At 46.8% G+C, this 16,907-nt stretch overlaps 1 protein-coding gene across 1 annotated transcript; it reads left to right on the top strand.

Moving 5' to 3' along the window:
- The first annotated feature begins 10,006 nt into the window (after positions 1-10,006).
- Positions 10,007-13,363, top strand: LOC123807890 (leucine-rich repeat-containing protein 37A2-like). The gene is made up of 2 exons (XM_045821948.1): positions 10,007-12,178; positions 13,181-13,363. The coding sequence occupies exons 1-2, from the start codon at positions 10,007-10,009 to the stop codon at positions 13,361-13,363; spliced, it is 2,355 nt and encodes a 784-aa protein (XP_045677904.1).
- The last annotated feature ends 3,544 nt before the right edge of the window (positions 13,364-16,907 follow it).

The following is a 16,907-nucleotide window of genomic DNA, read 5'->3' as shown; positions in this document are numbered from 1 at the left end:
CAAACCACACCCTTCTGGTGTAGGGGATGATACTCCAACCAGCTGAGCCACCCAGCTGGGGCCACTTTGGGAGTATTTTATTGAGGATTTTTGCATCTATGTTCATCAGAGATACTGGTAGTTTTCTTGTGGTGTCTTTATGTGGCTGTCCTATCAGGGCAATGCTGGCCTCATAAAATGAGTTTAGAGTATCTTCTCTACTTCTATTTTTTGGAAGAGATTAGGAAAGACTGGTATTCATTATTCTTTAAATGTTTGGTAGAATTCACCTGTGAAGCCATCTGGTTCTGGGCTTTTATTTGTGTGGATTTTTTTAATTACTACTTCAGTCTCCTTATTTGTTAGTGGTCTGTTCAGGCTTTGTATTTATTCTTGATTCAGTCTTGGTAGGTAGTATGTTCCCAGGACTTATGCACTTCTACTAGGTTATCCAATATTTTGCATAGAACTGTTCATGTTAGTGTGTTATGATTTTTAAATTTTGGATTTTGAGCCTTTTATTTCCTTAGTCTAGCTAAGAGTTTGTCAATTCCGTTTATTTTTCTCACAAGCCCAATTTTTGTTTTGATTTTTTCTATTGTTTTTCTACTCCCTATTTTATATGCTCTATTATTTATTATTTCCTCCTCTGTTAACTTTGAATTTAAATAATTATTTTTAATTCCTTAATTTGTAAAGCTAGACAGTTTATTTGAGATCTTTCTTCTTTTTTAGTGTAGGCAATTATCTCAATAACCTCCTGCCCCTTAAAACTCTGTTGTTGCATCCTGTAAATTCTGGTAATTCATTTTTTTGTTTTCATTTGTTTTGAGGTATATTTACATTCCCTTTCAATTTCCTCTATGACCCAGTGATTGTTCAAGAGTCCATCATTTAGTTTCTACATATTTGTGAATTTCACCATTTTCTTGCTTTGACTCCACAATGGCCATCATCAGGACTCTGGTGCTGTCTTTTTAAAATTACCCTCCTGCCTCTCTACACTCAGAAGAGAGTGCTACAGTTTGGATGCTCAGAGATGCCCTATTCAGGGACAATGAGGCAATTGCTAGGACTCTAGAGCAGTAAAGCAAAGCCCAGCACTTAGGCACTCTCACGGGCATTCAAGAAAGGGAAGAGCTGCCCCACTCTTCTCAGCAGTAATTGCTTACAGTGGAGGTTAAGTGGAGAAAGAGGTCTGGGCTGTGCACAGAAGGAAGAGTCTTCACTGTGGTGTGAAGCCCAGCATGAGGCCCAGCATGAGGCCTGGGAAGGTGCTGGAGGTTGGACTCTGACCCCCACTAAGGGGTTGAAGTCCAAAACCCAGTATCTCAGAGTGTGGCCTCATCTGGAAAGAGTGTCTTCTACAAAGGCAATCCAGTGAAAGTCAGGTCACTGGGGTGGGCCCACATCTCATATGACTGATGTCCTTAGAAAATGGAAAACTTTGGACAAAGAGGGAAGATGATGTGAAGACACACAGGGAGAAGATGGGCAAGTTCCTGAGTGATGCACCAAGAATTGCTGGCAACCACCAACACCTAAAGGAGGCAAGGAGGGATTCTGCCCAAGAGCTATCAAAGAACATGGTCCTGCCAATACCACATTTCAGATTTGTAGCCTCCACATTGTGAGAGAATCGTTTCATTTGTTTTAGTCACCCAGGTTTTGGCACTTTGTTAGGGCAGCCCCAGGAAACTAGTACAGGTGGAGAAAGGGCAGACGATGGGCTACCTGTCCTGTCCCACTTCCTTTATTGTGAAATGGTCCATGTTACATACCACAGCTTTTTCATCTACCAACCTCTTCCTTACTTAACTCATTCTGAGTTGTAAGAATTTCCTGTTGACAGCTTTCAGAATAGCTTCACTCACTCTGGGTTCCTGGGGGCTCTGTTCTTGGTCCTCTTCCACTGTTCACTGGGTCTTCACATAATATCCGCCATCCTGGATATCACCTTGACTGCTGCTTCCCATAGAAGCAGGGTCTTACATGCCCCATGTTCATTTAGTGAAGTGCTATATCCAGGCCTATCATTTTCTAAAGCTGGAGTTTGCTCAGGAAATGTTCTTTTCCACTGTGAGCAAATGGAATTCCTCATTCCATCTTCCTACTGAGCAGCTGCTTATGAAAAGAATCCTGGGCACATAAGCATGAGGAAAACGCTGCAAATGCAGATATTGAGGAAGGTTCATTCTACAAAATAAAGCCATTTATTTTTTTTCTTGAAGGTTGGAGACAGGAAAACACACGAATAAAATCCTCGACAACTTTCTGCAAGTCCAATGTGGAGCAAGATGGATTCTGAGACTGTGAGTTCTCATGGCCTGCCTGGCTTAAGAAGTAGCTGGAACAGATGTCTTGGGTTGTTCATCATCCAGTTGCCTGTCCTGTTCAGGTTGATTCAAGGGGATTGTAACTTAACATAGGGCAGGCTGCCTGCCACTTTGAAAGCCAATACTTAAGAGGCAGGCGCTGATGCAAAGGAAAGTGGTTTTATTCTGGTGTCCTCAACCAGGAAGATGGGGGACTCTTGTCTGAAAGCCCATGTCAGCATCTCGGGTAGCCTGGCTACTTTATGTAGGGGAACTGTGGGAAGAGAAGAACTGAGGAATTTCTGGGAATGTGCAGTTTCTCACTCTGCTCTTGGGTGGTTTCCATGGTATCTTCTGTGTGCATCATCATGTAGTTTCATTGTTCCACCTGCACTTTTACTGCTGATATTGGGAACGGGATGTGCAGGCAGCATCTCTGCTGCTTCTAATATTGTTAGCAAAGCCAACCATTGTAGGGGAGTGGGTTGTTTCCTGCCACTCACTGCCTCCCAGGCAAAACTCCAAAGACAGTGTTTGGTGGAAAGGAAAGGAATCTTTTATTTAACAAGCATACAATTTTCAAATAATGGCTATTTAAATATTTGTCATTGCAACTGTTACATAGATTCAGGAACTGAAAATAACACAAGAAGAAAAATCTGTACTACTGAAGAAGGCACATAAACATAGGTCCCATTTAATTTCTTTTCTCCCTCTATTAATCCCTTGAAACTAATATTTTAGTCAAACGGGTGTGTTTTGGAAGGAAGGGTGGTCACCACCCATCCACATGTGGGTGGAGTACAAGGCCTGCTGCTATCAGGTCTGAGCTCTTCCCTTTCCCTCCTACTGTCAGTAAAGTCTGGGTCCAGGACCTCTAGCCCCCAGCAGCTGGGAAAGAGGGGAGAATGAAAAAAGGAAGTGACATTTCCATAAGCTCAGTTTTAAATGATCTCCCCCAGAATCCCTTGCACAACCCAGCATGAATTTCTTGGTTGCCAGGGCCATGCACACTTGCTCAGCTCAACCACTCCCCCATTCCCAAGGTTGAGTCTCCCATTACAACAGCTTCCTTTTACTACTCTGGACTTTTGTAGTCTTACAATGGCGAAGGGATGAAGGTGTCAGTCTTCTGAAACTACTTTCTGCTGACCAAGGCATAGTCCTACCTACCCTGTGGTACAGAGTTCCCTAACTAAAGAGGGTCTGGAGTGGAGAGGAGTCTTCATATGAGGGAGAAGGATCTTGCAAGGTCCAGGTCAGTTCACTCTTCCTGAAAGTGGTATGCATGACGTAAAGGACAGCAATGCCGGACAGGTTGGCAACCTTGTTGTATTCTGGAGGCAACGAATTTGGCAAGAGGGTTAGAAGGCACAATCAGACCCACAAGAACTAAATAACTGAAGGTAGGGAGTGTTGTAGTTCCCCCCTTTTAACATTCTGGACTTTTTCTGTTCAAATCATTCAGGCAGAAAGAGCAAACCAGTTTTAAGCCAAAGCTGATAGGCTGCCCCTTACCCACCAACTCAGCCATCTAGTCCAGGTAAACCGTTGGGTCTTAGGAGATGGCGATGCATTTGGGCTCCTCAAGTGGGGCCCACACCCCCTCTGAGTCACAAGACTGTCTTTTGAGAAGAAGTTCAGCTGCACAGCCTTTGATGGAATGACATTAAGCAGTGACAACTGGATAAATGTTTCATGTAAACTCACTCAACTTCTAAGTGAAGACAAACTTTGAGGACAGTTAGCTGCACTGATATCCAATGTTCACAACTATCTCTATGCCTTATATATTTTTTTACTTTCCTACCTAATGTGAAGTTTTAACCTTTAGAAACCTCAATTTTTTTTCAAAACAAAACCCCAAAGCAATGACAGAGTTTCAGAAAAAGGGCGAGAAGGACTGCAACCAGCCTTAGAATATTGTCACATCAACTGGTCCCACTAACCAGTCACACAGACTACCTCTCTGAGGTCAAACTGGCACAAAACACAAACGGCACAAAAACACAGAGATGTTATCTCAGCCAACTGGCACCACAAATGACCTTTACAAGGTAAATGACATGAAGTCCAAGTGATAGAGATGTTGTCTTGCCCCAAGTGGTACCTCAAATGACCCCAACAAGGTCCAACTGGCAGAGACATCCTCTCACCCCAACCTGTACTGCAAATAACCCTGACGAGATCCAAAGGCACACAGCCCAGATGGCAGAGACAGAGGATTCCCAGTGTGAAAAAAAAAAAAACCAGCTAAGTTGCTCCTCGTCTCCATAAGATCAGAAAGCAAGCAAAGAATAATTGTAACCAGGAAAGGAGGGTTCTTTCATTTCAAGTTAAAACTCCCACAACTTTCCATACCCATTCACAAATAACCATAACTTCTTTTCAATCCTTGTCCTTTTTAACTATAGGAAGGACCATGCCCTAACTCAGTATCAAGCAGCCAAAAGCCCCTAGATTTGCAAACACATAAATAAAGGAACAGTGTCACTATGCATGGGGGTCTGTTGTCTTCTTCCAGAAGAGAGATGTCAAATCTCCTTTCAGAGTGCAGGTCCAGCTGTCTTTTTTAACATCCTCCATAGCAGGGTGGTTTGAATCCTCCTCAAATGGTACCCATTTTCTCCATATATGGTAGATCCAAGGCCTAATTCTCATGAGCTTTAGAGAAGAGTGCATTGTCAGTAGGAGGTAATAGAGACCCGTTCATTGCTTGGCTAGCTGTTTCAGGTCCTTGAATCTTCCAGATTTTTAGTAAGACTTGTTTCCTAAGCTGGGATGGCTGTAAGTACTCATCTAATGGGAAGACGGACCTGAAATGAGTAAACTTGTACAGAATGGTTAGTGTTTGCCCTATGCGTTGCATACATTACTTAATTTTTGGCTCGTGCTCCAAGTTAAAGGGGGTATTCCTGAAGCAGAGATTTGGAAAGGTGTCCCACAAACTATTTCAAAAGGGCTTCACTTAAGCCCACTTCTGAGTGCTACCTTAATATAGAGCAAAGCAATGGGGAGTACCTGGTCCTATTTCAAATGCATTTCCTGACCTATTTTTGCCAGCGTATTCATTATTACGCAATTCATTTTTTCAGTCTTTTGTGTAGATTGAGGCCTTCAAATGCATGTTATTTCCATTGTATTTGTAGTGCCTATCCAAACTTTTGGGCAATCTCTGAAGTGAATGATGGTTCATCATCACTCTGAATGCTGTGAGGAAGACCAAACCTAGGAATTATTTCATTAAATAAAGATTTTGCTACCTTAGTTGCCTTCTCAGTTCTAGTAGGATAGTCTGGTAACTATCCAGAAAAAGTGTCCACAAAAACTAATACAAATTTTAAATTCCTGGTGGTTTTAGGCATTTGTGTAAAATATACTTGTCAGTTCTCAAATAGGCATAACCCTTTATATTGTACTCCTTTTTTTGCTTGGATATGTTCTGCCTTAGGATCGCTTTTGGCACATATTGAACAGGATGTGTGATATTCTGAACAGTCCTTGGTGAATGAGGCCCCTTCAAATGTGGCCTAATGATGTCCATTGAAGCATCCCTGCCATAATCTGTCCCTTACTTTTATAGCTCCTGTAACTACAAGGAAACCAATTGGCTTGTCTCTCTCCATCAACTGTAACCATGGCTCCTCTGGAAAATGTTAATAAGTCGGAGGAGGTCCAAGGGAGCCCTTGGGTCTCCTCATTGGTCATCAGACTCCCTTCCCCTTTTTAGCATTTCTCGGTGAGGGTTTTTCATCTCTGCTTTTCTTTTTGAGTTTGGGGCACCCCTTTCTCCAATGGCCCCTCTCCTCATAAAGGCACAGTGATTGTCACCTGGTGGGCCTCTCTTTTTCCCTTAAAGGTCCTGCCTCTTCTGCTAGTCTTGCCCCCTGCTAGTACTGTGGCCTGTTTCATCTTCCTTATTTCCTGGGCATTGCAGACTTTAAAGGTATCTGTAAGCCAAGGAGGATTCATTCCCAATGCTCCATCTCACTGATGGAGTTTCCTTCTAACATGTGGGAGACTTTGTCCAATAAAGGTCATGTTCACCATCCACACATTTTCTGGTGGCTGTGGGTCAGCTAGAGTGTGCTCTCCACAGTCCTCATAGATTCTTTCCAAAAACTCAGAAGGGGCCTCATTTGTTTTTTGCTGAAGGGCCTATAACATATTCAGGACCTTTTGTTAGGCACCCCTTTCTTAAGCCCTTTCAGTATGCACTTTCTGTAATGTTCCAGGAAGGCTAGGCCCCCACCATTTGAGTTCCAGTCAGGTTCTGTCAAGGGAATTGCCCCAGCTGGGTTGGGGGTCCCACTGGATTTCTCTTGGTAGAGACGTTGGGCCTCCTCATTAGCTTTATTTATAACCAGCTATCATTTGTCTGTGGTTAACAAGATGTCAAGGAGAGCCTGTACCTCTGCCCAGATCAGATGATGTGGGCAAAGGAGGAGGTGATATGATAAGATCTGCCATTCTCTGAGGATCCTCCCTGTATGAGGGGCTGGAATTCTTCCAATTCATTTAGTCTGGGGCAGAAAATGGAGTATGGACCCAATGGTAGCCACTGGGCTGGCCTTCCTGAGTTACTACACCAATAGGATATTGCCTCAAAGGGAACTGCCTTGTTCCAGAAAGGGGGCTCCCTGGCCAAATTTGGTGCCCTGTCAGGTCTTTGAGGGGGGGAGCTGTCCCTTGTCATACAGGGGTAGAGTCATTGGCTCTGTAAGCTCCACTCCAGGAGTAGTTAGTGGTGAGGGTGGTGATAGGGGAGGTCTTTCCACTACTAAACTGTGTCTCCTGGGTTCAGGACATTAACAAGACTTATTTCCCCATTCCCTTTGTTCCTGTGTCTTACTGTCAGGGATGTGTTTTAAAGACATTTTTCTTCTCTATGCCATCAAGCAAATGGAAAAACTCTATTATGCAAATGACATAATGGATGTCATCCCATCTGCCTAACCTTTAGAAATACTGCATTGCATGGTGCTACAGCAACTTAGGGAACCATGCATGGGCCACTTTTCCCCACAATCCAAAACATGCGCAGGCCCCAAAGTATCACAATAATAAATCACTACTTCCTAGGACACTGAGTAATAGCAGTACATGCTCCAGTTAGCCAAAATCCTACCCTGTGGGCTCCCTCCAGGAGCCAACACAGAACAGCTCTTATGGCCTGGACATGTAGGTCTGAAGCTATGACTGAAAGAGTGCAGGCAAACTGGAACATATAAGCCAAACTTGAACCTATAACTCCATGGTTCTGATGAGTGCTCACAAGCAAGCATCATACCAACTGACCTAATCAACATTGTCTCCCAAGCAATGGCCCCACAAACCTCAGACACTTGTCACCTGCACCCCAGTTCATAGCCCCCAAATTCAGGTGATCCTTCATCTTGCCCAGAGACTGCTCCCTTTCCAGATTTCTTTCCTTTCCACTTGCCAGGTGCTTAAGTGTCTGACACCTCTAGTGGTTTTATAGAGGACTTTCCCCGAAAGGGAAAAACCCCCTGTTCCACTCCACAGGGCTTACATCTACCACGACTGCCTAGGGTCGCAGCAGACTCAGCATTTTCTGTTACCAATCTCAACCAGTGGTGGGGGAGGGGCCTACCACTCACTGCATACCAGGCAAAATTCCACAGAGTTTAGTGGAAAAGAAAGGAATCTTTTATTGAACAATCATAACATGGAAAAATAGCTATTTAAATATTTATCATTACAACTGTTACATAGATTCAAGAAGTAAAATTAACAAAAGAAGTAAATCTGTACTATTGAAGAAGGCATAAACTTTGGTCCCATTTAGGTTTTTTCTCCCTCTATTAAACCACTGAAACTAGTGTGTTAGTCTCACAGGTCCATGTGGAAGTGGGCGGGCAGTGGCTGCTGAAAGGCCCACATCAGGGAGGGGCACAGGGCTGGCCTCTGATGGGCCCAAGCCTGCTCCCCTGTTCTCTTACTGTCCTTAAAGTTCCGGGCTCAGGGCCTCCAGCCCCCAGTGGCTGGGAAGGATGGGGGACTTAAAAGAGGAAACAGCATCTCTATACACTCCTATTTCATGATTTCCCCTAGAATGCCTGGAGAGGCCAGCAGGTGTTGCCCTGGTTTCCTCAGCTCACCCCCTCCCTCATTACCAGGAGTGAGTGTCCCCTGTTGCAATATGAGTTACTGACACCTGCCCAGTTTCTTGTGCTCAGGGTCATTCCTTGGTTAAGCAGGAGCTTCAACTGCTGATGTCAATAACATACCAGGAAGGAAACATCTACTGCATGAACCTTCTATGAGTTTCTTAGTACAATTTATTCTAATCATTTCATGGTATGTCAGAGTAGTACAAAGGTTTTATTCCTGTTACAAGGTGACTTCTTGGAAGCTCAGCTTCATGTGTATGTCAAACAAGGGAACTATGTAAAAGTGAAGAGAGTCTTAAGAAAGGTCAGCTACTTTTCTTGGAGCAGTATGGCCAAGAGGAGGAAGAATGACTCTCCCATGTCAGCCTTAAAGGAGGAGATCAGATTCCCAGAACTGAACTAGCACTTCTGAGTTTCCTGGGTTGCCAGGTCCCCAGGCCTCCTTGGGAAGCTCTGCAGCACCCTCAACCCCCCAGCTCCTTTAACACCCCTCCCCCACCACACTGTCTCTGTGTGGCTAGAATCTGGGGCCACCCAGGTGCAGCCCAACTTCTGCCTCATGTGAAGGGGAAGGGGGTTCAGCGAAAACTAGTTGTCCCCTCTGCAGGGGAAAAGGACCTCTTGGTCCCTGGTGACTTCCAGAAAAAGTCTAACTCTTGTAATCACTGTCAACCCAAGTCTAATAAAGGTTCACTAAAGAAAGTTTAGAGACTGAAGCAGGGGAGGGGTACTCCGTTGTTATGGGACACATGTATGACATGACTGGCAATTGTGACCCGGTGCTGGCATCCCACTTATCTGAGCTGCTCGCCTTGCCCCACCAGCTTTTGTGGCTTACTGTATCTTGGACCTGTCCCTGACATGTCCGGGCTTCCCCTGTGGGCCTCATGCCTCCTTTTCACACGGAGGCTGTTATGGCTGCTGCTCCAGGCAGCTCCAGCTCAGCCTGTAGCCCTGGACCCTGTCCTGCTGACCTCCATATCCCCGGGGCCCACTGAGCCCTGGCCTTCGGATCAGCAAACACCCCCCATGAATTCATTCATGGCCGAAGACTTCGAGTCTTTATTATTAAATCCAGAACCCTCAGCTCTTCCACCAGAGGTCCCTGAGGAAACAGAAGCAGTTCCAACCTCTCAGGAGTCCCCAGCTCATCCACCAGAAGACCCTGAGGCTGGAGGACACTCTTCAACACAAGAGGACACCTCAGCTCAGGCTGCAGTGTCCCCTGAGTTGGATCAATCGGTGCAGGTTTCTGATGGAGTGTTTAATCAGCATCAAATCTCCTCTGAAAATGTTGACATTTCAGGCGAGGATAAGAGCTCAGCTCTGCCACAGCTGCCTATTGCTGGTGTAGAACCTCCTTCAGTCCAGCCAAAGGGTCCAGCTGTACTGCCAAAATCATCTATAAACCGTGAAGAGACAGTCTCACCTCTAGATTCAAGTGAAACTCAGCGTCCAGTGTTGCCTTACCTGAATATTACAAAAGTGGATGTTGGGGATTTGATAGCACCAAAGCATCCTACAAAGAGTAAACCACCTGAGACTGAGAAGGAGGCCTCAGCTGAAAAATCTACCAAAATGTTCAAACTTCCCATCCTGCTGGGTGTCCCTCCAAAGGTACCTGAGACGACAGAATTGTCTTCATTCCAGCAGAAGACCCTAGATCAGCCTGCTTCCGAGGGTAGTGCTATACTACTACAGCAGACTATAGCTCCTCCACAGCACCCTGAGGAGAATTATCTAAATTCAGTACCAATTCACGGTGAGGAACCAACCTACACTGACGTCACAGTTCCACCTTTGAGTCTGGAGCTCACCGTAACACCAGAAACTACTGTGGAGGCTAAAAATTCTATAGCCTTGACATACACTGCAGCTCCTTCAATGAACCCTGAGGTGACATTTCCACATCCAGAGGCTATTCAGGCTCGGCAACCAAGTTTGACCGAAGTCACAGTGCAACCTTTGGATCTGGAGCTCACCCTAACACAGGAAACTACTATGGAGGCTGAACATCATACAACCCTGAAGAAGACTACATTTCCTCCAAAGCAGCCAGAGGTAACATTTCCACATCCAGAGCCTGTTCAAGCTCAGCAACCAACCTTCTCTATCACAGTTGCACCTTTGGACCTGGAGCTCACTGTAACTCCAGGACCTGCTGTGGAAGCTCAACATCCTACACCCCTACAGCAAACTGCAGCTCTTCCAAGGCATCTTCCAGTGACATTTCCACAACCAGAGCCTGTTCAGGCTCAGCCACACATATTCTCTGATGTCAGACTTCCCCCTGTGGTCCTGCAGCTCACCCTACGACGAGAAGCTGCTGAGGAGGCTGAACATCACACAACCCTGAAGAGGACCACACCTCCTCCCAAGCAGGCAGAGGTGACATTTCCACATCCAGAGCCTAGTCATGCTCAGCAAACCACCTTCTCTGAGGTCAGAGTTGCACCTTTGAACCCACAGCTCACTGTAACTCCAGAACCTCCTGTGGAGGCTGAACACGCTAGAGCCCTGCAGCAGACTGCAGCTCCTCCCAAGCACCCTCTGGTGACATTTCTCGTTCAGGATCAGCTGCCAACCCTAACGGAAGTCACAGGTCACGGTGCACAGCTGGAGTTCATCAGAACTCAGCAACCAGAGACATCTGAGTCAGGGGCCCCAGTGAGTGAACAGAATGCCGTCATGAACATCTGCGAGCTCTGCACCTGCAGCAACGAGACGCTGTCGTGTACGGGTCTCAGCCCGAAGCAGAGGCTCCACAGGGTGCCTGTGCTGTACCCACAAACCCACAATGGCTCCTTCACCCTCTTAAATTTCAAAGGAAACTCGATTTCTTACATCGACAGAGATTCCTGGGAGTCATACCGGTGGGTGGAGAAACTAATCCTCAGTGAGAATTACTTGACTGAATTGCACAAGGATTCATTTGAAGGCCTGCTATCCCTCCAGTACTTAGACTTATCCTCCAATAAAATACAGCTTATCGAAAGGAATACATTTGAATCCATGCCTTTTTTGCAACAGATAAATCTTCATAACAATCTAATCGCTAACTTGAGATTTGGAACGTTTCAGGCCTGGCATGGAATGCAGTTTTTACACAGGTTAATTCTCAGTCACAATCCACTGACCACTGTTGAGGATTCGTATCTTTTTAAATTGCCAGCATTAAGATATTTAGACATGGGAACAACGCAAGTGTCCCTCATAACAGTTGAGAGCATCCTCCTGATGGCCCTTAAATTGCGAAAACTGATCCTACCTAGCCATCTGGCCTGCTGCCTCTGCCAGTTCAAAAGCAGTATTGAGGGTGTCAGCAAGACAGTCAAACTGCACTGTGACAGTGACTGTCTGACACACACACAGTGTGATGAAGAACTGTACTTAGGAAAGGCGGAAGGCTCTCTCATGACAGTTTTACAAGGCCGGGAGAAGCGCAACAGCCCTGAGCTGACCATTGAGCCAGAGAGGGCGTCCCCAGGAGAAGAAAATGGTGGCAGCTTATCAGCCTTCATGAACCTCCTGATGAAGCTCCTCACTGCACAAGAGGAGGTTAAGGTCAAGGCAGACTGGGACACAGATCACTGGGGAGATGAGAGGACCGAGGCCCAGGGTGAAGATGAAGAACAGGAGTCACGTGAGTTCAGGGCACAAGTCCCAGGCTACGGGTATAAGAACAAACTCATCTTGGCAGCCCCTGTGATTGCAGTAGCATCAATTTTCTTGGTCATTTTCTGTCTCATGGCCACCTGTCAGAGAAGAACAGCAGAGGGAGGCAAAGAAGGAAGGGGCTTTTTCTCAATTTTTGGACACAAGAGCCACTCAGCAGAACACGAGATGGAGGAGGGCGGTTTCCAGAGAAGGTGGCCGCTTTGGCTGTGGGATATGTATTGGCCTCTCAACGCCACGCACAAGGGAAATGTGGGACAGAGTGTACACCACAGTATGTCTGATGAGGGTGACATGGAGAAGGGTGAAGCCTCCATGTCAACAGCCAAGGCTGCTACATCAGAATCGGCTGCTGAGGAGACAGCTGAAGAGAGTGATGCCTGACACCGCCACCCTGTGAACCCCGTCCTCGGGGGACCTGCCAGTTGTAGCCGGGAATGTTGTGTGAGCACTGCTGATCAAATACATTGTATTCTTCCATTAATCCGTGTGGTAAATTCATGACCAACTCTGGCCATGAGGTAAAAAATTAAAATGTGAATGGATCAGCATTTATGCACAAATAACTAGGGCTATGGGGAAGGAAAGCAGGGCTGAAGGTGGAATCCCTGGGGTAGCCAGTAATTCTTCAGAGGGAGTGTGGTCAAACATGTGTGAATGTTACCAACACCCCAGAAGGGGTGCAGGGGGTGCTCCTGTTGCTGCCTACCTGGGAGATCTCCAAAGTCAGAGTTAACTGAAACAGAAAGGAATCTTTTATGCAACAGCAAGTTTGTGCCTAATTATTGGGTAACCAATGAGGGGAAGGAAAAAGAGTGTGACCTCGAAGAGCTACTTAAATATTTGTCATACAACCACTAGGCTCAAGAACTGAAAATATGACAAGAGCAGAAGTTTGTTCACAGTGCACATAGTCATCACCAAGGGCTTTGTCAGTAATGGCAATGGAACTCAAAGCCTGTTCCCTCTAAGATACCCCACCCCCCAAATCACCCTGTCACCCTCTGCCAGCTCAGTTCAGATTGCACCGGGAACCTCTTCTCCCACCCAAAAGTCACATAGACGTAGGTGACTTAGCCGGTGTCCAGTCACCGTCCAGCTTCAGGCATGTCTTGCAGTTGGTGCCCGGGGCCACTGCTCACTGGCCTGCACAGGGCTCCATTGGCACACCAGCTGCTGACCACTGCCACGCCCCACCAGGGGAGGGGAAAGAAACGACCACATTTTGGTTCCAAACTCACTCAGTTTCTAAAGATCTGACCCAGAATCCCATGTATGCCCAAAGCCTGTGGGAATCTCCAGCTTCCCACCCATGACAGCCAGTGTCAGCCATGTCTGCCTTTGCCCCTCTTCCTCCTGCCACAGTAAGCAAGCGGGCAACGTCTGCATTCACACAGGCTCGGCTCAGACCCTTCCCAACTCTGGAGGATTGTCTCCCTTTACATGAAGAGGGGCTCCTCCTGCTCATTTTCCCCATACACTCAGTCCCTCAGAACTGGAAAATACATCATCCTCGAGGGGTGTAGGCTTTTAAGTGAAATAACAGCTTATTCTGGTTCTGTGAGCCCTGGCTCACGAGGTGCCAGCTGTTTACAATGTACTTGCCCTCCCTCTCCCCCTCATCCACCTGCAGCCCCTCTCCTGCAGTCTCTGGGGTTGTCAGAATACCTGATCCCTGAGCCTACCTGCAGGTTGGGGCCTGAGTGTTCCCCCAAGCTCTTAAACTCACACACAAATGTGTGCCCTGATTTGGTTTAGCAGGTTCTGCACCCTTACCAATTAGTGGAAAATGCACATTAGGTTTTTTTGTTTCATTTCTTAATTTAAAAAACTAGCTACTGTTGGATAGCTAGCAGGGAGGTGCTGGAGAGACAGGGTAAAGGAGAATGTATGAGAGCAAGAATTACCCACGACTTCCCTCCTGAGGCCTGCATTTTAGAGAACATATGGGTGGGGCCCCTTCTCCATTCACTTGTCCTGCCTCAGCTCCTCCTGACCCAGCTGAGGGTCAGGTGTGTGCTGCGGGGCTCCCTCCAGCTTAGCCCAGATCCAGAGATACCCACTTGTGTCCATTGCCAGCACAGACCCCTGGCTGCATGATTCCAAGTGATCATGCTGAGGGAATGCACAGGTTCCTCTACTCCTCCTGCAGAGAGTCATTACTCAGTCACACCTGGTAAGTCAGTGAGACTTAACTGCCTGAGCAAGTAAAAGAAATTCTGAACAAACAAGGTTTAATATTCGACCTGAATGACCTCAAATGAATGTTGGTGGTTAAGTACTTGGTGTGAAGAATGGTGCCAACCAAGCATGGGACAAGAGCACAACGCCCCCCGGTGGAGCACGGGTACTGGGACACAGCCCAGCATGTTTGGTGGTGGGAGAAAGCAGGGACATGCAGAAGTGCAGCTCCCTGTCTGTGTTCTGGGAGGGCTCTTTGTGGAGGAGGCAGCCGCTTTGGCTGAGGGATCTGTGCAGACCTGTCAGTGACACAGGCAGGAACAACATGGCACAGAAAGTACACAACAAGGCTCCATCTGATGGGCATGAGATTTTCAATAAGGATGAAGGGTAAACCATTGGGACAATTTAGAATTCTTACCTAAAATGGTTAGAAGGATTCCAGGCAGAGTGAACAGGCCTTCCCTTTATTAGCTTGCTGATGCTGTTGTCTCGGTGTCTGCCCAAGTTACCTCCCAAAGTTTCTTACTGAGAAGGGAAAACAAGTGTTTTTCTCTGTGTTGACCTGAGAGCCAGCAAACATTTGCTGTGTTTCTAGCACAGCCTGGCAATGGGGACCAGTGAAGTGCTGAGAATTCAGGAGGTGAGGAGAAAGAAATAGGGGAGTCCTGCGCATTCATTCCCTGTCCCCTTTCCATAGCGCAGCAGACAGGTAGCTCAGCAGGTACCAGCAAGCAATGGAGAAGTAGAGGCCCCTTCCTAGGGAGATCATTTCATTCATCAAGCAGCTTCCATGTGGGTGATGCGAGATGTTCCCTGCCTCCCCTTTCCTATAAAGCAGACGCATTCTGGGCAGGCTCCCTCTCTACAGGAGCTCTAGCCATGGGACACGTGGTCCCATGAAGTCTGGCCTCATCCCTTGTCTGAAAGCTTGGGAATGAGTAAACTCTGTTGTTGTTCTGCTTGCAATCCCCCAAACAGCAAAACCCTACCTTACATTTGCACATTTGTCCTCTTCCCATGACAGGATGTCAAGCTATTTTGTATCCATGAGAGTCTATGGCTGGATGGCATGGCAGATGTTGTGGTAAAAGGGAAGGCTTGGGGCCAGGGGCCAAAGCCCCTCCCACTAGGAGGGCACCATGCATGAATCTCCCAGCACAGAGGGCCTCGGTCTGTTGCTAGCTGAACCCCTGCCCCACACAGTGCACTGCTGATCTGCTGCTATGTAATGCATCACATGAAAACAGCGGCCTGAAACAACAGTAAATGTTCCTGACAGTTTCTGCGGGTCAAGAGCTTAGGAGTGGTTGGGCAGTTGTGGCTCTGGGTCTCTGAGGAGGTTGGCCAGTGCTGAAGTCATCTGAAGGCCAGGTGAGGAGGACTGGAGGGTCCTTTTCCAGGTGGGTCTAGTCATGTGGCTGCCAAGGTGGTGGCAGTTGTTGGAGGGAGGCCTCAGTTCCTCCCCATGTGGATTTGTCTCTCTCTCTTTGCTCGTATATGCACAGGCTTTCTGAAAGGATACACAGAATCTGGTGATGTTTGGTGTTTTGGGTGAACAAGTGGGTTGGCTGTTAGACAGCAGTGGAAGGATTATTTTTGTGCTATTTATACTTTCATTATTTCTTTTTGATTGTGGTAAATATATGGATTCCATAAAATTTACCACTTAACCATTTCGTGTGTACTTCTGTGGTATCATGTGCATTCACTGTGTTGTGCAGCCGACTCCAGCACTCCTGTCCGGAACACATTTCATCTTCCACCAACGGACTCTACCCAGTCCTGCTCCCCCAGCCCCTATCCACCATCTCTCCACTTCCAAGTCCTGTGAACTTGGTCCCTCTGGTATCTCATACAGGTGGGATCATGCTGTGTTTGCCTTTTTGTCTTTGACTTCTTTCTCAGGGCACGTTGTCCTCCAGGTTCATCCCTATTGTAACTTGTGGGGGCGCCGAATAATAGTCTACTGTGTGGGCCATGTCCTGTTTGTCCTTCCTCCCGCCCTGGGTTCCTGCCCTTCCCCCTGTCTGTCTTTGTGGAGAAGGCTGCTGTCAACCTGGGGTGCGAACATCTCTTTGAGATCCTTGTATCTTCAAATTGTGAAAGTATATGCATGTGCTACTTGTTTGAAAAACAAAATTAAAATTCCCTGGGTAAAATACAAAATTAAAGCAGCTAAAGGGGTTCATTACCACCAAACCAAAGGACATATGTGCCTGACCCATGGACACAGACTACAATAAGGGGATGGCCCAAGGGATGGGTGGTGCTGGGTGGAGGTGGGCAATGGGGGAAAAAGGGGAACAATTGTTATAGCATAAACAATGAAATACAATAAAAAAAAACTTTAAAAGTTCTCTTCCGTATCTGGTAACTGTAAAAAATAAGAGGCACCTAAGTAAGCTTATCCTCTTCCCCAAACCAGGTCTTCTGGGCTTTCTCTTCTCAAAATGGTTTTTGTATCCTCCTGATCAGCTCATTATCAGACAGAGCTGGGGAAGGTGAGGTATGCGAGCTGCCCAGGGTGCAAATTCCAAGGAGGTGCTAACTCTCAAGGTCAGCTTTGCTCCTGAAACCCTGTATCAAATCCAGCACCAGCTCTAGTCCCATCTCCCTCCAT

This window comes from Phyllostomus hastatus, unplaced genomic scaffold (genome assembly GCF_019186645.2).
Source record: "Phyllostomus hastatus isolate PE091 unplaced genomic scaffold, TTU_PhHast_1.1 phas_scaffold_501, whole genome shotgun sequence".
NCBI classification, from domain to species: Eukaryota; Metazoa; Chordata; class Mammalia; order Chiroptera; family Phyllostomidae; genus Phyllostomus; species Phyllostomus hastatus.
This window is presented reverse-complemented; position numbering and strand designations above follow the sequence as displayed.

What these genes read in the sequence shown, in the direction of transcription:
- LOC123807890 (XM_045821948.1), top strand. Translation starts at nt 10,007, where the DNA reads ATGTTCAAACTTCCCATCCTGCTGGGTGTCCCTCCAAAGGTACCTGAG. An exon ending in TGGTCATTTTCTGTCTCATG is followed by an intron (nt 12,179 to 13,180) that starts GCCACCTGTCAG and finishes TAGGTGACTTAG; the next exon opens with CCGGTGTCCAGTCACCGTCC.